Source organism: Aptenodytes forsteri, unplaced genomic scaffold (assembly GCF_000699145.1).
Source record: "Aptenodytes forsteri isolate BGI_AS27 unplaced genomic scaffold, ASM69914v1 Scaffold1, whole genome shotgun sequence".
Lineage (NCBI taxonomy): Eukaryota > Metazoa > Chordata > Aves > Sphenisciformes > Spheniscidae > Aptenodytes > Aptenodytes forsteri.
This window is the reverse complement of record NW_008795035.1, coordinates 4400932-4424062: the sequence shown is the minus strand read 5'-3', so window position 1 is coordinate 4424062 and position 23131 is coordinate 4400932. Positions and strand designations below refer to the sequence as shown.

Sequence of the window (23131 nt, the reverse complement as noted above, 5' to 3'; positions counted from 1 at the left end):
GAAGTGTATTGAAAAACTACTTTGTTAGATCATAACCTTTATTTCTGACTGGCAGAAAGAAATTAAAAACAATCCTGTTATTACTGGTCTAGTAATTATGACGCTCAGTTGATGCCAGATTAGTAATGTTGTGAAAGTATAGGGAGATGAGTGAGTTAACCTGTGTACAGATTTTTCTTTATAAATAGATCAGTCCAAATTAGCAAGAAACTACATAAAGTAACATACTTACTGTTGCAGGCACTCATCTGACAAGACCTTACAAGCAGTGAAGGAGACAGACCACTACACATTGATCCATTTAGCGTGACATATTGGCCCTTTGCTGTTAGGTTTTGGCAGGCAAGTTTCCTTCTCTGGATTCCAACACCGCAGCTTACTGAGCACTGTGAAACGAAGGATGCAGTCAAACTAAACTTGGTGTCCCATGCCACACATGTTAATTTTAAACTAGTTTGTTGTTTGTTTGGTTTTTTTCTTCTGAGAGAGAGTGCATACACTCTAGTTCACATGAATCTTTGTGTTATCCAGACATTAAACTCTCTCCGCTTTTCCAGGCAATAAGAATATAAGACAGATAATTTGTTCCAGCAAGCAACTCAGGAACAATTAAAATAACACGACAGTATTTCTTTATGTCCAGCCATGGGCAGAACAGAGCAATGAGATCTAGTATCTAAGAGAAACAATTCAGCACGTTCCAAACAGTTTGTGTCAAGTCGCTCAACCCTCTCTCCTAGTTTGTATTGCACGAGCCTTTAATTGCAGCTTCTAAATTCACTTTTATGAATCTTTTTTGAACAGGGAGTGGTAGGCAAGCTTGCATTAAATGGGAAAGAAGGAGGACATATTCCAGAATAATGCAAAGATTTGCTTTTTGAAAGCCATACTATGAAATAATTGATAGCTGAACATGTCTGGTAGAATGCATGCAATGCATTACACCCTGTCCTTCAGCAACTCAAACACAGCTCAGGAAGGGGGACGTGATCCGTCTGGTTGCAGGCAGGGATGAACAGCAACTGTATGCACAGTTTAGTCCAGGTGGATGCCTAGCAAAACCTTCAGCTACCCTTTGAATTTATTGCTCCAAACATATTATTCACCCAAGCAGAAATCTTCAGAGCTCATGTTGCAACTGAAGGTTTTGGTTCACCCTTGTTGAGGGCTGCTTACCTTGGACCATTCTCCTACGACTAGCTGAGGAGGACAATCAACTTTTGCACATGGTTTACTTGTTGGCAATTTAGGTTCCTGGCAGGTGTTATCAGAGTGCTTCAGGAAACTTCCATCCGTCAACAGCTGCTTACAGTACACTTTGCGGGTCTGAATCCCTCCTCCACAAGTACGTGAGCACTAAGGAGAAGAAGAGAACAAAGCTCGTACACCTGCATGGACATCTGTGCTCACCCACCACACTTATTTTACACAAACACGGTAAGCTCTCCCCCGCCCAATTATGCTCTCTTGAAAAATGACATCTACTTTTAATTAGAAAGCAAGCGGCATGTAGAAAATTCTTCTGTTAAAATGTTCAGCTAATGTATTAGAGGTGATGAGAACCTAACTACTAAGTTAAAAAGTCACACCACCTGAATGCAATCTTAAAGAAAAACATGCATCTTACACGTAGATCTGCCTGTGTCCAACATCAGTGAACGTATCTGGTGGGAGTTTAGGAAACTTTGTCCTTGAGACAAAAAAAAAATGAAGCAATGTCTCCAAAAGCAGGTTACTGCATTTGCAGAGCATAGAAAGAGAAGTGATGTCTGGAGTTACTGGTATCCAGCCTTCTGAAATCTTAAAAAGGACTTTCCACCTCATCCTGTGACTACCCATTGGCACAGTAGTCAAAAGTAGTATTTTTGACCCTGGATTATTTTGTTCTAATGAAATCAGTCGAAACACATACCAAAGTTTAGGAGCTACCTTCCATGTTATTCCAGCTAGAGAATTTCAAGTACCCAGCCAGAGGAACACATTTAAACTGTTTCTGTAACCCAGTCATACCTGTTGCCATTCCTCAACGTGCCAAACAGGGGGACAGTGAATCTGGTTACAAGCTTGTAAAGAATGGGGCTTCTTGTCTTTGCAGTCTTCAGCGGCAACGGCAGATCCTCCCGGCTGCTGGCAGTACACGTCTCTCGTCTGTATCCCAACCCCACACGTAGCCGAGCAGCGTCGCGTCTCCAGGGGCGGCTTTGCAACCTGTTCCAACAACACAGCCAAAAGCCCAGGTTTTAGCAACTCGCCTCAGATGGCGGAAGGAGCAGTCATACCCAGACAGACCCTAGCAAAAAGTACCTGAAGGCACAGTTATTGATAGATGGCTAAAACATCCCTTTGGTTTGGCAGTAATGCAAAATTATAAACTAGATTTATAAACTTGCAAGAAAACACAGAAGTTACTGACAACAGTGATAGCTATTTCCAGACAAATTCAAATCCAGCATTTACTTTCTGAATGTTCATCATAAAAAAAACCCGCCTGTTGGCAAACTGCTGATGTTTAATTGTAAATATGTAAATAGACCTTTCTTCAATTTACAAAGCTTCCTTTAGATGTGTATATGTTATCTATAAAACATCCTGTTCCTGTTAACTTCTTCTCTACATTTTGCAAGAGGAGGTTTCTGCAAACACGTAGAAACAACATGCAAAGGATCAGGGATATCAGAGACCACAAGTGGGTAAATAAGGCACCGCATGTCAAAATTTCACATATGGCCCTTTCAAGTGACCAAATTAGCTAGGTTTTCTGGGATTTGGACTGGGTTTGTTCTTTTCCCAGGATCTTTGAATAAACATAAGCAGCCATAAGAACTATGTGGGGCTACCAAAGAAGCATGAAATTAAAAGAACTGTAAATCATAATTCCACTTTTTTCGTTCAGTAAGGACAGATGGTAAATATTATCTGTTTTTTTGTTAAATTGCCTTGAAATTTTCCTTGTACCACTAGAAGAGTTAAGGCTGTTTTTCCAACTCTGGCAAATATCGACACAGAAGAGATTTATTTCAGAAAATGTTCACTGTTTTATTAGTGAGATGTGAAGAGTGGAAAAGGAGTGAACAAGACCAAAAAAAAAACCCAACCCCAAAACCTTGTTAAAGACAGAAGTAGTGAAATTTCATCCCAAAGCAAGACCAGAGTCCTGCAATCTGAACCCTTTCTGAGAAAGCCAATGTTTATTTAAGTCATATTAACCATTTCTTTGCCACAGTGTGATTTCATTATTACAGTGTACCTCGGAGGGCAAAGCTTCGTATTGCAAGTACGAGTCATTGGTGGTGGTCTCTTGGAATTGTCACACAGGGTTTCATTGACTGCTTGTTTTGTCTCCACATGCAGACACATTGCAATGGCTTCTTGTGTTCCTGAATTAAAGAGGAAAACACTCATAAAACACTGAAGATGGAAGAGATTTCTGTAAAGCTTACTCTTGAATAATACTCAGTAAAAAAGCTTCGAACACTGAATTAGATAGCAGGCTTAAAAGTAATATCTCAAGTCAAAAGGAGCACAGAGATAGTTTATATAGTTAATGCTCAAAAGATTTTGTGATTTATACCTAGCACTTTACTTCTGTGATATTTTAAAGGCTTGATTTGACATTCTACCTCTCTGAAAACCAACAGAAAACAGGCTTCTCTGTCTGCCCACCATCAGATGCTACATCTGCCTAGTGCTGTAGTGGTCCCAAGCCAACTACTGGTTTCATTGCCAAAATCAGGGTAAAAGGGATTCCTTCTCACTTACCTTGACTTTAAGGATCTGCAAAAGATGTAATAAAGAATGCAGAAAACTTGCAAAACTATAGTCAGGAAAATGGCTGACTAAACATAGAACCTTTCTCATAAGGGCTAAGAGGGGCAATAGTTTTGCTGAAGGCAGGAAATCTGACGCAGCCTAGAGCTTTCCTCGCTCGTGACCATTCTTGGCACCTTCCGATCTGCAGCTCTTGCTACCTGGACCTTATTACTGAAGCATGAATGATTACTAATACTCAAATTTCTATGAGTCAAAATGAAACGTAATATAAGTTTGCTTTAGAACAAGTCAGCTTAGCAAATACATGTTCTATGAACTACTTTTATTTTAAACCTATGTAATTATCCAATTTTATATATCGTATTTTTTAGTATGAAAGCCTTGCTCAATTTCAAAGCTCACTCACATGCATATGAAAGACAAGATGGTTTGTGATGTACTTGGGGGATCCTGTGTATGTGGGTTGTTCTATATAAGCAACGCTAATGATTATAATCCTGTAGAACAAAAAAGCATTGAAATAATAAAATACCTATTTTCATAGAATGCAGGGACATCTTCACCTAGATCAGGTTGCTCAGAGCCCCGTCCAACCTGACCTGGAATGTTTCCAGGGATGGGGCATCCACCACCTCTCTGGGCAACCTGTGCCAGTGCTTCACCACCCTCAGCGTAAAAAATTTCTTCTTTATATCTAGTCTCAATCTACCCTCTTTTAGTATAAAATCATTCCCCCTTGTCCTGTCGCAACAGGCCCTGCTAAAAAACTTGTCCCCATTTTTCTTATAAGCCCCCTTTAAGTATTGAAAGGCTATTGCCTTCCTGTCTTTCACTTATCTCCAGTGATTTTGTAAGGATACGAACTTGCTTTCAGCAGCAGGTTACAATTCTTTTCTCATGACCAACTTCTAAGCTTTCAAAGAGAGTTCTTTTTTAAGTAGAAACCTTCACTTAGCACTTCATGGTATCACCTATGACATTACCTCAAAAACACCATCACTATTGTTACACAAAGGCTACTATATCTATTCCTACTTCTGTGTCAACTGTGCACGACGACTGGTTTCTTGGCACTGTTGATCATCAGCCATTCTGATTTCAGTGGGCTCAATGAAATATCCTACACTGAAAGTCTCATCTCCATGCCAATCATCCGTATTTCTCTCTATTACAACACATTCATGAGCACTGTCATTCTTTTCATAAACCAAAGCTGTTCCTTCCATCTATAAACAATTCTGATGTAGTCCAGCATATCAGCCAGCCCTGCCACAATCCCTCTTTGCAACACTTGAACCGGTCCAACGATTTCAGACACTTCAGCAGGAGTAGACCAGCAGTGATTTTCACAATAACATAGATTCCAATTTCTTTCGGGCTCTCTGGTACACCTCTAGATCCCCTCTGGGACTCATTTTCAGTTCAGAAAGACCTTGTTATATAAATGTTTTGACTACATCTACAAAGTGATGAATTTTTACAGAACAGAAGACCTGACCTTAAATATGATTGACAACCTATTCAGTTCTCTCATATCAAAGCATTGATAATTACATTAACATAGAACACACGCATTGAGTAAAACGTATTTTACTAGCAGGGCTGAGAAGAAACATTTAACAGCAAAAACCATTACCACAAGGCAGACATTAAAATGCCCAAAAAAAGACAAACCAATAAATAAACATGGTTTCTAGAACTCTACTATTTTATTCCAGACTGACAACCGAGGGAATCAATTTTTTTCTGTCCAGTTGATCCCCATGTGTTTGTTTAACAGGAGCAGCTTCCCTGTCCCCATATGTAGGAAATGCACATCTGCCTGTCTACAGGAGAGAAAGAAAGATTTAGAAATGGTGTTCTGGCAGAAACAGAATGACATTACCAGACAAGCAACCAAGCACGTATCAAGCAGCCACATAATCTCTGTTTTAGGTCAAAATCTACGCTATGTTACCAACCTCCAGTTTCGCTGACCTCACTGCGTTCCTGTGGGAAAACCACACTCAGAGGTGATGCTGCTCTGGAGCAGGTTGCGATAAGTAATATCTTGTTAATATCTCCCACGAAGGAGGGGAATGAAATGAGATTCCCTTCAGACCATCTAAGTCGGCAATAATCCCCTGGGAACTTTTTATCTCGGTGTTATAAAGACTAAATTGGCCAGCCAAACGAGCAAAAGGCATGTCATACCAGGTGACGGTTTTTGACTGCAGCTTGCCACCTGGAGTTCATTAAACCGCTTCTGCCTTGCGGCATGACCTACCTGGCTTTAATTGTGTTACCAGAAGAAAACGTCGATACGCGGTGTATCTTTCATCTGACTTAACTACAGGGCACAGACTGCAGTGGTGATTCCTCCCCACAGGGGCCTTATCGAAAGAAAAATGGCACCCTGTTTTGACGTCGTAAGTACAAAACAGGTATTAAAGAGTTGTTAAAAACACGCCACGCACCCCCTTCCGGTCCCTTGGTTCTCAGTTCAAGGACTCTATTCAATAAATAACTACCCTTAATTGATGCTGTGTTTGCTTGAACTTAACTGTCAAAATGTCTTGACGATTAATCAGATTTCTCACCCCAAACTATAATTTTACATTAGCTGGGAACTTCAATCACTGATAAATTTCTTATTCTATGTTGATTGGAAAATGGAAGAATCTATTATTCAAGCAAGCAAAGTTTTATATGTATGACTTTCTTGGCTTATAATATAAACATAGTAGATAATTTAACTAAAACATTATATATGCAGCAGGGAGCATTAAGTATTTTTACAGTAATCTGATGCACTATTGTAGTAATTATCCTACTATTCAGTGAAATAGAATATTTTCTATTTAACCCAGCATTCAAACCACATACATTTACATTTTTACAAGCTTTTCTGTGCAGTGAAATACACAGTGCATGAAGCTGTGTTAAAAGATCAGAATGCTTGAAAAAAGCCCAAACTTTTTGTTTCTGCCTTTTTTAGAGTGCAAAGAAAATGGGGGTGGAAAGTTGCTGTGCAAATGCTAAGAGGGTGGATCTATTCTCAGTACCTGGAAGAGGAAGGACAGTCATTTATTTCTATCAGACAGTCTCAGTTTGGTGACTGCTTAAAAATATGTACTATCAGCTGAAAATTACTCAGAAGAAATGCCAAGTCCTACATACGCTTGAGCCTCTCTGTAAATCTATTGAAACCGGCAATGTTATTTATAGTCCTCCTGTAAAAGAATAAACAGTGTCTGCAGTTAATGAAACTAGTCAGAGGAGTAACCAGTTATCAAATTGCCTACACCACTATTGCAAATGCTCTCACCTTCATATGCGAGTCTCGGAACGGTCATTGTTTTTCTTAAGAGCCCTTAAATTTGGCTAGAATCCATTGATTTTCTAAGAATCTCAGGTTTCTTATAAATAAAATGGTAAACTTTTAGCCATTAGGGTCCAGACAAGAGCCTGAAAACACAACTTGACTGCACCCTAAAGCTTCCAAAAGCCACAGACTATAAAGGAAACAACAGGAAGTGCATATGTATTTGTTGTTTAATCTCATTATTTTTAAGCCAATGTAATGACTTTGGGGGGCCTGAATCGTAATTTTTGAAGCATATGGAATATAAATAATAATAATTACACTGAAATAGCACAATCTGCCTCTTGCAATTAAAGGTATTTTTAAAGAGGGACCCAGAAAATGTCCAGTTATTTTTTTAAATAGAAAACATCCCTTTAAAATATTGTAGAATAGTTAAATGACTGACAACACTAAAGAAATACTAGAGATTACAAGAAAAACATTTTTTCTCCTCAGGCTTACTCTTTATTCTGATAACAACTATTACTTCTCACTGCCAATATTATGAAAATTAAACTTATGCGGGGGGCTTTTGCATCAGGGCCAAAGTTCTTCAGATTGGAAAAAACCAAACCAAAACAAACAAAACATTCCGAGAAAATGAGGGCAAATCCTGAGACCCCCGAGCACACAATTGGCTTATTTTCAGTCTGGGATTTCTTCAGTCACTGAAGGCAAAATAGATCTTTAGCTTTCAGGATGGTTACTGAGCTTCCTATGGATGTTAAAGGTGATGTCTGCCTCAATTAGCCCGGACAACTTTTATCTGAACTCATGAAAAGACTGATGAAAGCAGTATTAATTATGCTAACAGGCATAACACAACGTAGCAGTCCTCAAAAGCAGTAAGTTTTATGGCACCCAATATGCTGCAGGACAAGCCACACAGAATTGGTGCAGAAAGCACACAAAATGACCAAATCCTCGTGTTATTAATGCTCTAGAACCTGCTGAATATGATGAACTGGAAAGTAAAGATGATGTTTGATAATGCCTTGCAGATTGCTCTATCTCTGTAATTCTAATACCTCAAAAACAATGTTTCCATCTGCATTTTTACGGACCAGAGGAGAGTTTGAATTAAAAGTCTAGTCTGTATGAGGATTTAAAAAAAAGGTGCAAGTGACAAGCACTGAAACAGAGATTCAGTCCTTGCTCAAACAGTGGCTATAAAGCTTCCAGCTACTTAGACCCTGCAGATTTTTCCCTCATTCAGAGAGAGTCAAGCATTAAGAAATGGGGGTAGGGAGTTCTGAGGATACAGAAATCCACAGGAATTTATTTTAATAGCCACTGCTAGATACAGACATACTAGAGAAAAAGTACCTAATATAATTTACATTACACTGGGATATTCCAAACTCAGACAACATTTATTTCTTGTAACGAAAGAGTTCATCTAATTGAAATGAGATTTGAACATAAAACTTAGCAGAAATGGATCAGCTCCTTTGAACTACACAATGGAAAAATAGTAGACAGTGAGATCATTAGTTAGTACATTGCAATAAGTTGGAAACAGAAGAGATGTCTGGTTCCCTTAAAACTATTTATCGGCAGGTAATTTTTGGTCTGTTTGAAAGCCTTTGCCAAGGCAGCAAGAAGACCAGAACTGATAGAAGGAAAAAATCACTGCTACCTAACTAGCATAACAGTACAGGGACTTCTGAAGCTGTTCATTGATAAAATATCCTGACAACTTCCCACATTTCCCAGGAGCATCACATAAGAAAAATGTCTAGACATAGTACCAGTGATACCACAGAAGTCTCAAGAACACAACCAGATATTTTCTTTCAAACTTCTTTAAATGGATCGTTTCTATTGCCTATCAAACAAATGGTTAGATTACTGTGAACGCCTGTAGGACAATTCTGGGTCAGGCAACCTCACAAATTCATGAAAGGGCCAGAAGTCAACAACAGAATTCACACGCAGCTCCCTCAGGAACAAAATTAAGCTGAACATGGGATTCTGCTCAGCAGTCATTTTGAAGTTCCTTCATGCCGGCAAACGAAACTACTGTCTTCAGTACAGGCTCCTTAAATTACCATCAGCTTGCACTCCCAGTGCAAGTTTTTATGTGAACTTTTTGCATGGACAAACTCACATGTGACGACGCAGGCAATGCAAACGTGCACGTGTGCAATAGCAGGCAAAGCCTAGAGATTATTTCAGCCTAGATGCCTGCTGATGTCCTCAAAATTCAAAAACTTTTAGAACACCTCCAACAAAGATATGGGCTAAAAAGCAGTAGTAAAGTGGATTTAAGGTGGCAATGGAATGATTGTACATTACAAAAATCAGTTGAGATATGAAAAAGAGAACTACGAATTTAGTAGCAATGAAAGCCTTGTTTCTGCTCTAGAGTAGGATTTACTTGTTTCTAAAAACAATTCCCTCATTAAAGTGAAGAAACAGAGACACTCAGTCACAATAGCTGTCATTACCATGTCACTTTTATATGTAGGTACTTGGACTATAGCCTCTTCTACCTTGCCGGGTCAAAATGCCCGCTGAAGGTAGCGGAGGGAATGGGATGCATCAGCTTTTGTGATCACATGTGCTGCTATTCCTATGGCTCAACCCCATCAGTAAACAGCAGTAGTAAATGATAAAGGAGGCACTTATCAGTCACTTACCATCCTGCTGATAGCATTCTAGGGCATCCCTCCCAACTTCTGTCTTCAAGGTTCAAACTGGTGAATAGTACAAAGGAGGCTGCTTTCTGTGAGCTCTAGACTGGCTCTCTGCTTCCAATTGTTTCTGTCCTCCCCTTTTCTACATGCTCTACATTTTTTATTTCTTCTATGGGTACAACTGTCTTCACTTCCCACTGATGTCATCAGTCCTGTCATATATAGGTGTGTTCACAATTCCACTGCCTCCACTTAACACTTCATAACTCACTTGTGTTCAGTCCCAAAGTACAGTATGTAGTAGCAACACCAGCAACCTTGTCTAGTAACATGTACTTAGGACGACAGGGAGATTCGATTACATCCAAAAAGGAATGTGCCTAACTACTTGCAGACAGATGTATGGCACAGAGTTCCTATAGAGTGATATACTGTACCATGACCTAAACAAACTCCCGTTTGATCTTCGTGCCGGTCAGACTGAAAGCAAGCCTCCCTAATTACAACTTTGTATCCCTACTGTACTACAGAAAATGGCAGCATTTTGGAAGGGAAGGAATAATTAACATGGGAATTTTAACTCCGAAACTATACACTTTCAGTTCCTACGAAAAGAAAGGTCATCTAGACATGCCCATCACCGATGCATTAAACATGCTGGTACCACCAACCGCCTGGCAGCCGAGACTCCTGCAGCAACAAGACTAAAGCAAGTTGCTGTATCAACAACTTCTTGCACCTTACTTAACCAAATAAAGTTGGTATTTGAACACAGGATATAAAGGAAACAAAGTAGTTTGAAATACTCTATGGGTAACCCAGAAATAAGTTAAAACTTGAAGATGCATGTTTTCCTACAGATCAACATAGCTAATTTAGCGTAACACTAACAGAAGGCCCAACAATGTCAAACAATGCCAAATTCTTACAACCCAGGGTAAAGAAATAAATAAATACAGGTACCTCCAAGACACGTGGCTGAACAAGGAGTAAAACCAATGTATTCCCAGTCGTAAATCACACTGCCATCTTCAGCATGTGAAAATTCTGGTGTGTAGGGGACAGGATCACTGTCACAGGACGCCTGATGACAGACTCGTTCTGTTGGTGGCTTCACATCTTCACATTCCTCCTCAGGCAGTTCGACCTCAGTCTGAGTGAACGCGAGAAGAATTCGGCACTTCACATCTCGCACCTGTATGCCATTGCCACACGTGGCACTGCACGGAGACCAGGGTTCAGGAATAAACCTGCAAATAATCACAGCGCAGTAGAAACACTGTCATTTTATTCCATATAATTGTGTCTGTGTGTGCACAGTTAAAACACAGCTAAAACACATAAGTGTATGTTTATACACAAAGCAGACAATACATAATACTATTTGATGCTTAAATAGAATGCAGAATCAAGCGTCTTAAGTCTTTCACTTGCCTCCCGTCCCAGACCATTTCTCAAAATTCACAAAAGAAAAGATGTAGGAAAAGAGGAGAAAGAATCATGAGGAACAGGGAAAGCTGTATCCTTTTTTGGGGAAAAAGGACATCACCTAAATCTTTTCTCAAACTCCTTCAGTGGAAAAAAAGGAGAAACTCCATGAAGACATATCTATACAATACAAAGTAGCTCCCCAGGTACGCAGACTTAGGCATATGCCAAAAGTGTATGTGCAGTCTGCTTAAATCTGAGAAAGGCCATCACCTTATGTCATACTAATAATCAGCAACCAGACAGAAGAAAAGCACTTTTCAAATCTGGCTATCTCCAATGCACACCACCGCAGGCTGCTGTTCAGATTTAATCTTTTAAGAAGCCTCTCATCTTCAATAAAGAGATCTAACTGGCTCAGTCTATAATCCATCATTTTTATTAGGAAGCATTTATGCTCCTGATGAACTATAGTAAAATCTTATTTTACAGATCATGAATTTACTGAATAAAAGGAGGTTTCAGTCTATAATATTCTCTGACTTCGAGGGTGACATTAATATCTGATTGTAATTTTCAAAATGGCACTAGAGCCAAGGGGCTGAATTTCATTAATAAAGTCATCCTGAGTGGCTCTGGGGTACAATTTGTATGAAATCAAATATACAGAGTTTCACAGGACATTTTTCCAAAAGGTTGTAGTTGCTCTTTATTATAAGTCCAAATGCAGCTGATGATCAAAACACAAATGGGAGATATCGGAGGGTGTATTTGACCAATGCTAAAAACGTATTTGGAAGGAAAAATCCAAATTAGGATTGCAAGATTTTCTCCTTGTCTTTGATTAAGAATTATCTTTCTCTTTACTGCAGGAAAGCTGCCCTTACAAATATAAGAACAGTTGGGTAAGACAAAAATTACGCTCTGCATACGCAGTAAGCATAGAAAAATGTCAACACAGTGTGGTTGATTCGGTGGACAGTTTATCATCTTGAGCCAATAACTCCTTGCCAGTATATACAGAGGAAGAATCAAATAGAAGAAAGGAGACCAGATGAGTGGGTAACCCGTAAGGATACTCTAACTCAGTCCTTGGGGTAGTCACTCAAGCTGTGCTTGGGATAGATCCCAAGACAGACTGTCTCCTGTGGAAAAGACTATTCCCATTTCCAATGAAGGTTACAAGGTAACTGGTTATTCTTTAAGGAGATGTTGATGAATTACCTTTACAACTCTACTATGAAGATAAATAAATATGTCAAAGCCTGTCACTTCAAAGTTTCCATGAACAGAGCCTCAAAATTTTAGTTTGAGCTCACTAGTCCTTGACAGACTTCTGTAAAGGGCACAGCATCCCCAGCTCCTCCTGAAACCAAGGAAAACTGCAAGTGCTCATCACTTCACAGGTCTGACTACCTTTGAAGTAGATGACCAGATTGATTTTTATTGGAAGAGTAGTATCAAAATGGTGGATGGTTGTGTCCTACAGTGATAAAATCTGAGTAAATGTCATACTGGTGCAACCCAACAGCCCATCGAGTCCAATGGCACAGCTGGCAAGGGGTGAATGTCCAGACGCTTTTGATAACAAATCCTAACGGAACATCTGTGGGACAAGCTGCAAAGGAAGGCTTTCTCTTACCCCAGCAGATAAAATCAGCTTAACCCTGAAATATCAGATCTCACAGTCTTTTCAAAGACAGTCATGCAAACTACCTAGGGTAGCCATGGCAAAATCACCTTCATCCAACAAAACACTTAAGCATGCGCCTAACTTTAAGCATATTAGCAGTCCTTTGAAGTCAATAGGACTATAATGTGTTCAGAGTTACACTTATGTTTAAAGTGCTTTATTGGACCAAGGCCATTGTGCGTAGGCTAACAAAATTATGACTTTCCTCTCCTTCTGTGTAAAAAAAAGTTAAGTCCATTTGTAGTTATGTACCTAATTTGAAAAATAAAATTGATGGACATTTACAGTTGAAAAGAGTTGGTTGGTGTTCTGACCACACCTAACAGTCTACAGTCTGAAAGCAAATAACTTTTTTTTCGGTAAAAGTATGACAGCAGCATACCAGAAGTTAGTGTTAGTTTTGTATACTGTTAGTTGAATGCATTAAAACATTCCAAAAATAATGTATGATGCATTCTTTTAAAATCCTGTATAAATGAAAGGAAATTTGGAACCACAGCAATTCTTTCATTCAGCAACCAATTGATTTATGAAGAAACTCAGAAAATTCTGAGCATTTTTTCTTTGACTTATATTATAGTCTATATTATAATTGAGGTTTTCCTGTTGAATATTAGTGTCTGGTATTTAAGGAGATGTTGATGAATTACCTTTACAACTCTACTATGAAGATAAATAAATATGTCAAAGCCTGTCACTTCAAAGTTTCCATGAACAGAGCCTCAAAATTTTAGTTTGAGCTCACTAGTCCTTGACAGACTTCTGTAAAGGGCACAGCATCCCCAGCTCCTCCTGAAACCAAGGAAAACTGCAAGTGCTCATCACTTCACAGGTCTGACTACCTTTGAAGTAGATGACCAGATTGATTTTTATTGGAAGAGTAGTATCAAAATGGTGGATGGTTGTGTCCTACAGTGATAAAATCTGAGTAAATGTCATACTGGTGCAACCCAACAGCCCATCGAGTCCAATGGCACAGCTGGCAAGGGGTGAATGTCCAGACGCTTTTGATAACAAATCCTAACGGAACATCTGTGGGACAAGCTGCAAAGGAAGGCTTTCTCTTACCCCAGCAGATAAAATCAGCTTAACCCTGAAATATCAGATCTCACAGTCTTTTCAAAGACAGTCATGCAAACTACCTAGGGTAGCCATGGCAAAATCACCTTCATCCAACAAAACACTTAAGCATGCGCCTAACTTTAAGCATATTAGCAGTCCTTTGAAGTCAATAGGACTATAATGTGTTCAGAGTTACACTTATGTTTAAAGTGCTTTATTGGACCAAGGCCATTGTGCGTAGGCTAACAAAATTATGACTTTCCTCTCCTTCTGTGTAAAAAAAAGTTAAGTCCATTTGTAGTTATGTACCTAATTTGAAAAATAAAATTGATGGACATTTACAGTTGAAAAGAGTTGGTTGGTGTTCTGACCACACCTAACAGTCTACAGTCTGAAAGCAAATAACTTTTTTTTCGGTAAAAGTATGACAGCAGCATACCAGAAGTTAGTGTTAGTTTTGTATACTGTTAGTTGAATGCATTAAAACATTCCAAAAATAATGTATGATGCATTCTTTTAAAATCCTGTATAAATGAAAGGAAATTTGGAACCACAGCAATTCTTTCATTCAGCAACCAATTGATTTATGAAGAAACTCAGAAAATTCTGAGCATTTTTTCTTTGACTTATATTATAGTCTATATTATAATTGAGGTTTTCCTGTTGAATATTAGTGTCTGGTATTTTTCAGTGAAGTGCAAGGTAAAAAAAAAACCCACCCGAAATACTTTTTATTCTACCTTGGCATTTGCTAAACTAGTCACCCGACTATTTAGCTATTAAAATCCTAAATTACAGAACTTTTCAAAGGATGACCATGTTAAAGTTACACTTTAAGTACCTTCAACAGAAGCCAATGGAGACTGCTAATATAAAATTAGAGCGAGGAACTGACTGGACAGTGACAGAGCTCCAGAGGCTGGCATTGTATCTGAATTTTGACTTCAGGCAGATGATTTTTTTATTTTTAACACTTGCACAACCAAAGCCTGTGACAGATCATTAAAGCAAACTCCATCAACCTCAGAAGTGATATATTTTTTACTCAGCGGCATTCACAGCACACACGTGGCAATGCTTTGGACACAATACTCCCCTGAAGCAAAATTCACTCTGCCTTTGATGGGCTTACGCTCAGAGCGATCTCACGTCCGGATTAAGAAGCATCCAAGCGCTTGTATTATGATGCCTTGCAGATCATCAGGAATTTATAATGGAACGGATAGGATGGTGGTAACTCTGAAAATTTTCTGAGATCTTTAACTAAGTTTGTAGATGAGACTCCTCTTCTGATTAAAAAAAAAGAATGGAAAAATGCAAATCTGAGCAGGCACAAATTTTCCCAATCGGCCTTTTTTTGTACAGTCATTCTTCCCAATGCAATGTAGAAATCAAATGCTCCTATAATCAGCTCCACAGGTATAAATGATGTACACGCTACAGTGGAGAGTATGTCCATGCTGCAGTGTTATCAGTCTGACACTAATAGAATTGTGCGTTCACCTGGCACACTCTGAAAAAGCCAGTGTAGGATGACCTGGAAAATGAAGCAGTGACCTAAACTACTGATGATAAATCTGTGACAGAACAGCCCAACCCAACCAAATCAAATCTGAACTGAAAACTTAACTCAGCGCAGCCTTCTGCAGCTTTCTAAAGACTTGGAAAACATGGTGTCTCTTAATATTTTTTTATTTTATTTTCCTCATGCCTGCAGTTCTTGCTTTCAGTTAAGACAGGAAATGCCTAAATCCTGAAAAAAAGGCTGCTTTTGTGATATTTCCACTCCAACCCTCCTGTGCCAAGAGGCCTGGATAAAAGTTTGCAGAAGCATCTAAAATGTTGGCTGCTTACTGGGGCAGAGCTTCCACGACGCTGGCACCCTACCCCTCCCTGCAGCACCACCCTTGCCTGCTCTAAGCAGAGTTGCACTGCCAGGTTTTATCAACCTCGAGTGTCATGTGTTGGACAAAATCACCAGCCCGTTTTCAGAGAAGCAGCTGTGAAAAATGCGTAATTCTTTATCACCGAAGGCACGATGGGGACATTTCTGTGAAAATGACTCAACTGCAATGAGCAGCAACCTTCATGAGACACCCCGCACTTCACATTCAGCGAGTGCAACTCCACAAACCCAGTGATTACTTTTTAGCTCAGGTTGCTGAAAAAATATATCAGCTTTTGAAAGCATTTTGGTTTTGTCCTAAGCCACAACAGGGAAAGGCAGTTGAGGTGTCTATTTCCTTAACTTACGATTAATAAAAAGGATGCAAAAACCTTGCTGGAGCTTCTCTGCGAATCCCACTGTAACTAAGAAGGCTCAAGGGAAGAACGTTTAAAATAATGATTGGTATCAACTGTCATCACATTCCACAACTAAAAACTAAAAAGGTCAGACCTACATTTTTCTTGGCCTCACTTTAAGGGCAGTCATTTTTTATTTTGCTAATAATAAAAAAAGAAGCTTTTGAACGTTCCCCCTCTATGTAAATTCAGGACACCAGCCGTGGTAGACCACAGCGGCAGAAGTATTTATCTTCCACAAGCTACTTTTGGCATATCCATCATTTGTGGGTTCTAAAACACAGCTGCATTTATTCTCTTATTCATTGGCCTCACTTTAAGGGCAGTCATTTTTTATTTTGCTAATAATAAAAAAAGAAGCTTTTGAACGTTCCCCCTCTATGTAAATTCAGGACACCAGCCGTGGTAGACCACAGCGGCAGAAGTATTTATCTTCCACAAGCTACTTTTGGCATATCCATCATTTGTGGGTTCTAAAACACAGCTGCATTTATTCTCTTATTCATTATCAACTAAAACACCACACGAAAGCATCGAAAAGGCAGTTGTAATAAAAGGATGGACTAGAAGCTGAGACTTCTTATTGTGGTTTAAGTTTGGATGACAAGAGAATAACTAAAATTACAAGTGATGGCATTTTACCAAGGAAATCACAAGCCTCCAGCTAGGCAGAGGTGGGCTATCAGTTATCACTGTGCCATGTGTAAATTACAGAAAACAAAGTTAAACAGATCCAAATCAGAGGGAAATCTTGTTATAATTTACTCTGGGAGAAGTAACAAGCTATTGTTACAGTTTCTTTTTACATCCTAAACCCTGACCCAAAAATCTCACTCCAGCTAAAAGACAGGAGCAGTTAGGGCATAAGATTTAAAGCATCTAGTGAGAAATTGCTCTGTTTGCAAACCGCTGTCCACATGACCAGCAGGCAATCTGCAAAAAGGGACGAAGTCAGGGATGAGTTATTTCTCATTTCTCCTTACTTGCCAGCTTCTTTAGAAGAATAAAGTAAGAGCAGGTAAAAGATGGGTAAAAAGAAACTAAAGGGGAATCTGCCTGCAGCATTACAGCTGGGTGCCAGGAGAGCCCAGAGTACCCAGACTAGGAAAGCACAGCACCTCAGCAACACCTCCGTAAGGAGAAGGATGGCAGAGAAGAGTCATCAGCAAGAAGCAGCTGGAGAAACCTTTTAGACTTAGGTGAAGATGCATCTGGAAAACGTGAAGGGAAGAGTCTCAGGACAGGATTAGGATCACGAATGAAAGACAAAGAAAATCTAGGTCTCCAGAGTAAGTGAAGAAGAAAAAAAATCCAGGAAACTGCAAAAATTCACAGCTGTGACAGGGCATGCACTGAGAACTCAACCACATGGCTGCGTTCACACTGTGAGGCTGCAGCGGAATACTCCGGTCATGCCTAGGAAGGCATGAATAACTGCTTTCTTTGTAAGGACAAGGTACAAGGGAACCCACTACAAAGTTTCCGGCTCAGCTCTATTATATTCTAAATATACTCTGAACTAGCATGCTGTGTTCCTGCCAGTCCTCCCTGCTTGTTCTCTCAGACTGCTGCTGAAGAATCCTAAAAACTTAGAGACTACATTAGCTCACGGTTGCCACAGCATGATTTTGTAATGCTAGAGATCATTTTCTTTATAGCTTCATGCTGAATCCTCTTTAGAGGTGGCCTCATATACCTTCATTCTGATATGCTGACATTCAACAGGCACATTTGATTGCATCACCCCCTTTGACAAGCACACTTTATTTTTATATCTTTGCTACCACCCTGCCTGAATTCAGGGCCACCAATTTGGAGAGTGAAATAACTGCTCACAGTAGGTTGACACTTGACTTGAGAGGCTAGAGCAGTGAAAAGTTTCAAGTACAGTCACCATAACTACGCAAACACCTGTTTGGCAAGAGGTTTCTTCTGTGAGTCAGTGCAGGTGTAAAGATTTTATTACTCATGATCACACCTGTTGGTGCATGTATGCCAAAAATCAGGAATAGCTAGATGGAGGAAGAAAAATAAGAAGTTATGGGGCACACTCCGCTCTCAGAGCACTATAAATCCAAAGTGACTTCAGTAAGCTCTTCTAAATTATTTTAAACTAACATGACTACAAATGAGTGCAGAATTTGGCTAAGCACAACAGAATACTGTTCAAAATCTCTCATGAAAACCTTATAGAAAGTTACTACTTTCTAGAAAGTTATATACTATATATTGAATGTATTAGATACGCATATGCATGAAACGTACACAGGGGATACAAGCAATTGTGCAGATGCCTGAACATACACGGGACAGGAACAAGTGCAGCTGAATTTAAGTTATGCTTTCATCCCCAGGACTTAAATGTTGCGAGGCTTACCCCCATCAGCTTTTAAGGGGACTCACAAAATCCAGATGTTATTTCACACACACACACACACACGCGTGTGTGTAAAATATCGCAACTTATCCCCATAGATTCAGCTAAGCTCAGAGATCAGCAGGTTTTTCTCACTTTCTTTATGCATTGGTCTCACCCCCCAAGGAAATCCTGGCAACCCTACAAAGCACCTCTTGATTTTTAATACAACCACTACATTCTTGAGGTAACAGCAATGACTGGGACAAAACCAAATTTACTTAATTTACATCTGCTGAAGTGCTTCCACATGCATTAATTAGGGCTTAATTAGGCTAAATTAAGATCCCTTTGCATTGCTCGAATGATATAGGGACACCATAATAGAGTAGCTGCGTGTCATCCAGAACAGGAGCTCCAGAAGCAAAGCTATAGAGATGTAAAATTAGGAACAGCTCACAGCACAACTCATCCCCCAAGGAGGGCCAACTGTCAAAGCAAACTGCGTAGCAACAGCCATTCCAGATGATCTGCAAAATATGCCGGAAATGTTTCTTCACTGTAAAAGACAATGTACTTACGTTGGCTCTTCTGAGACTGTTCTGGTCTCTTCCATTTCATGGGCCTGTTTAAACCACGGCAATTTTGCTTCCACAGGATTTTTTTCTGGTAGAGGAAAAAAAAAACAATCATTCAGTAATTCCTCCAAAATCAAAGCAATATGTAGATGTTAGCATTATTCACCTTAGCACTTCACACTTTACACTGCCAATTGAGCTAATACTTTTGAATAAAGATATACTGGATAATAAAACATAATTTACTAGAAAATTTCTTCATGATGTTTGAGCTCCATTCTGACACCCCTTTTTACTGAGAGGGTACCAGTAATCCAATTTCCATTCCTGTTTAATCTTTTACTTCCTTCCCACATCTTCCCCAAATGCAGGCAGTTTCAAGTAGATTGTAGCTTATATCTCAGTGTAATGGATTATTGTCGTAACTTAAGTTTATAGCTGAAAAAGAAGCCAGAGCATAGCAAAGGTACATTGCTCTCCAGATGGACTGGCTTCATTAGAAAATTTTCACAGAAAATGTTTTTTTTGATGACTTAGCCAGCTTTCCCAAAATTGGAAATTAATTTCAAAAACAACACTAGCTTCTTTTATCTGTCTATACATCCTACACTTCTGTGATGGTTTTTCTCGGAGTACTGTAAGCCAGTTGAGGATCTGTGCCTCCAAACTTAAGTAAAACCCCAGAAGAGGGTTCTTAAAATTTCAGTGCTAGTTTCTACTTCATGGTTTAACCCTGAACATAGTTTTCTGCTTGAAGAATTCTCCAGAGTCTGAAAACATCCTGAAGAGAAACATGGGGTTGTCTACAGAGAGCTTTCATTTTTTCTCTGTAAATCTTTATGGTGAGTTGTGAAGGTCTGAAATACAGCCTTTCAAATAAAAACTGAAAGAATGGGAGTCGCACCCACTAAAATTTTCTGGGCCCAGAGGGACAGAAAGGAGCAAGGGACAAGATATACTAGTTTCCCCTCTCGTCTCTGTTTTCTCTTTTTCACCTTCCCACCTACTGTTTTAAGCCTTACCAACTCTTTTAGAGAATATTGGTCAATTTACATCATTGTTACAGACCTTTTAAACATGCAGAAATGGAGAAGAGAGAAGGAAACCAGTTTGATTATAACTTAATGAACTGATGAGGCCCACTGAGAATGTCGACACACTTAATGAGATGCAAACGAACAAGATCCCAGGTGATACATACGGAGTATCATTCCCATTTCAAGTATTACTGAACAACTCCTCCTCCACATGTTGAACTCATTAATTCTGGTTTTCCCAACTTGACCAGGCTGTATAGATTTAGTTAGCATGTTCACCTCATGACAGTCTGGCCACATTATCAGCAAAAAATATCAGCAGGGCACTTATTCCCAGCACCAATAATTAAAATGCTTGTTTCTGCCAAGACTGAAATAAGTCCTAGTAAATTCCAGCTTCTGGCATTTCTGAAAAAGGTTACCAGGGGCTTTTAATTCTCTTAACAAAAATGTAAAACAATAACAGACCCAGACAAAATTCCAGTTACCTTTTGGCTTGTAACATGGTATTGGCACGATGCACTCTTCTTTTATGTGTAGTTTAAGTTGTGGATTACAGCCACCGACATGCTGCCCACGGTGGTCGATACACAGCACTACTCGGTAACGCAAGCCTCGGCCACAGGTCACTGTGCACTGCAGGAGACAATGCAACCATCTCACGCTGTTTCTTTCTTATTATATTTACAAATACTGTTAAAAAGCAAGTTAGAAGTACTGATGATGTGTTCACTAAAGTTTTTCCACAATCAGTCAGGTATCAGAGACGTATGAATTTGTCCCTGCCTTGCCAGGCGAGTAAAGAAAAGGTTGCTGCTGGAAAAAAAGGTCTAAGTTTTGGGAATGCAAATGATTTCTCGGGGTTCTGTAAAGCTTATCTGATTGGCAACAGTCTGAAACAGAGGTGGCTGTGTACTGAGAATACGCCCTCTCACAGTGGTCATTTTCAGTTAAAGCTGGGTCAGACGCGCTGCAAGAACAGTTTCTTCACTATATGTCAGTGATGTCATTTGGATGAACTAAGGAATTATAGAAGTGTTGAGCTATCTGACTGTATCAGATAACTCCAGCCAAGATAAGTTGGCTTTACGTTCTTGTTACTATAATGAAAGGTAAGAATGCTGGAAAATCACCCTTGCAGACATGTCAGCCCCTAGACAGACATGCCTTTAGCTATTATATGCAGTGAAATATTACATTTATCAAGAACTGAGAGACAAACGACCTGATTGCAAAGGGGCCTGACCTCTGGCTCTAATTTCTCCTCCGTGTAAAGCAGGAATTCAACAGGCATAAATAATTCTTTATGCATTTTTCTCCACACAGTCATGTTAACATTTTGATTATCAGCCCAAATTACTTAGCGCAAACTTCTCCTAGTAAGTACTATGAATTATGCTCGCAGGGCTGTATTTTTCTAATAGCCCTGGGCTCACAAACACATGGTAACACAAGACTAGAGGCTTTCTTTAGAAAACAAGAATAAAGGTCCAAATTACTTTTCAACTTACTTGAGACCATTCCATTGCCACCCATTTAGGACAATCAAACAGATTGCAGGTTTGAATGACTTTGGGTTTAGGGGCATACATGCATTTCCATTCTTCCACTTGCAGTATCTCTCCATGAATGGTCTCCTCTACACACACAAAACTTCTCCTCTGAATACCACCTCCACAGGAAACTGAACATGCAGTCCAAGGGTTATGTTCCCACCTGGAAAAAGAACTCACATATGTTAAAAATAAGGCTATTTTTTTATTCCACTAACCTCTATTAAAAGTGCAAAATACTGAATCCAACCTTAGTGTCATTAAAACCCACTGATAGTTTGGTTGCTGGATTCTTACCACACACTGAATATAAATACATTGAATTACAGAGCTACCTTGCATTATTCCAGGCTTAAATTCATGTGCAAAATGAGAAGAAAAACAGAACTATAAATTTAAGTACATTTCCCAAAATAACTGAAAATCTGATTCTCATACACAAGTTAAAGTCCCTAAATATACAGAGTTCGATTACTGGAATGATTTTACTTGCAAATAGTCTAAATCATCTCAGTAGGATATTTATCACAGTTAATTTACACAGTCACATATACTCTTATTGCCATTGTCAGAGAAGCATATGTACTTGAGATTACATGAAGTCCAAAGACAAAGACAGATCTGGCTGTGCTGACTGAGGGTGCTATTACCCACAGTTGCTCATCACTGCCCACATCATGCAGACTACCCGTAAAAAATCTGTTCATGAAAAAATTTCTATGGGAACTCTAATACTTGCTTTGGGTAAACCCAGCCATTTCATTTCAAACTGTCTTCATCCATAAGGACTGTGAACAAATTAAATTGTGACAGGTACCATTTGGCTGGTCATCACTGCAGTTCTGCGAGGGTTTTCCACCCTCATTAAAATGCCATTGAATGACTTTGTATTCACACTTTCCAACTTGCTTCAAGCAAAAGCCAGCTGCTCATCCATTTCAGCTGCTTCGGCTAACCTAGCTGATTTCTCCTGAAGCAGGGTGATGCACAGATTAAGGAAAACTTACACAGCCTTGTGAACCAGCAGAGCTGTGGGGTATTAGCCTCCAACAGAGGGATGATAAACAACCTGCTGGGAGGGAATGTCTTCAAAATGGACATCTATCCACGATCTTAGACCTAACTGCAATAAAGATGGAAATTGCTGCAACATCTGACATGGGAATTACATGAAGGTTTTTAGGTTACAAACTCTGTTTCATTTATCTCTTGGTTTTAGCATGAATGTACATTTAGAATCACAGAATCATAGAATAGTTTGGGTTGGAAGGGACCTCTAAAGGTCATCTAGTCCAACCCCCCTGCCATGGGCAGGGACATCTTCACCTAGATCAGGTTGCTCACAGCCCCGTCCAACCTGACCT

At 39.4% G+C, this 23131-nt stretch overlaps 1 protein-coding gene across 1 annotated transcript in view; it reads right to left on the bottom strand.

Moving 5' to 3' along the window:
• Positions 1–23131, bottom strand: part of ADAMTSL3 (ADAMTS like 3) — a 189573-nt gene that overhangs the window by 31759 nt on the left and 134683 nt on the right. The window contains 9 exon segments of the mRNA XM_009276544.1: positions 233–386; positions 1177–1356; positions 2011–2187; positions 2190–2208; positions 3248–3377; positions 10720–11006; positions 19181–19265; positions 20703–20850; positions 21726–21930. Of these exon segments, the coding sequence (XP_009274819.1) occupies positions 233–386; positions 1177–1356; positions 2011–2187; positions 2190–2208; positions 3248–3377; positions 10720–11006; positions 19181–19265; positions 20703–20850; positions 21726–21930 (1385 nt within the window).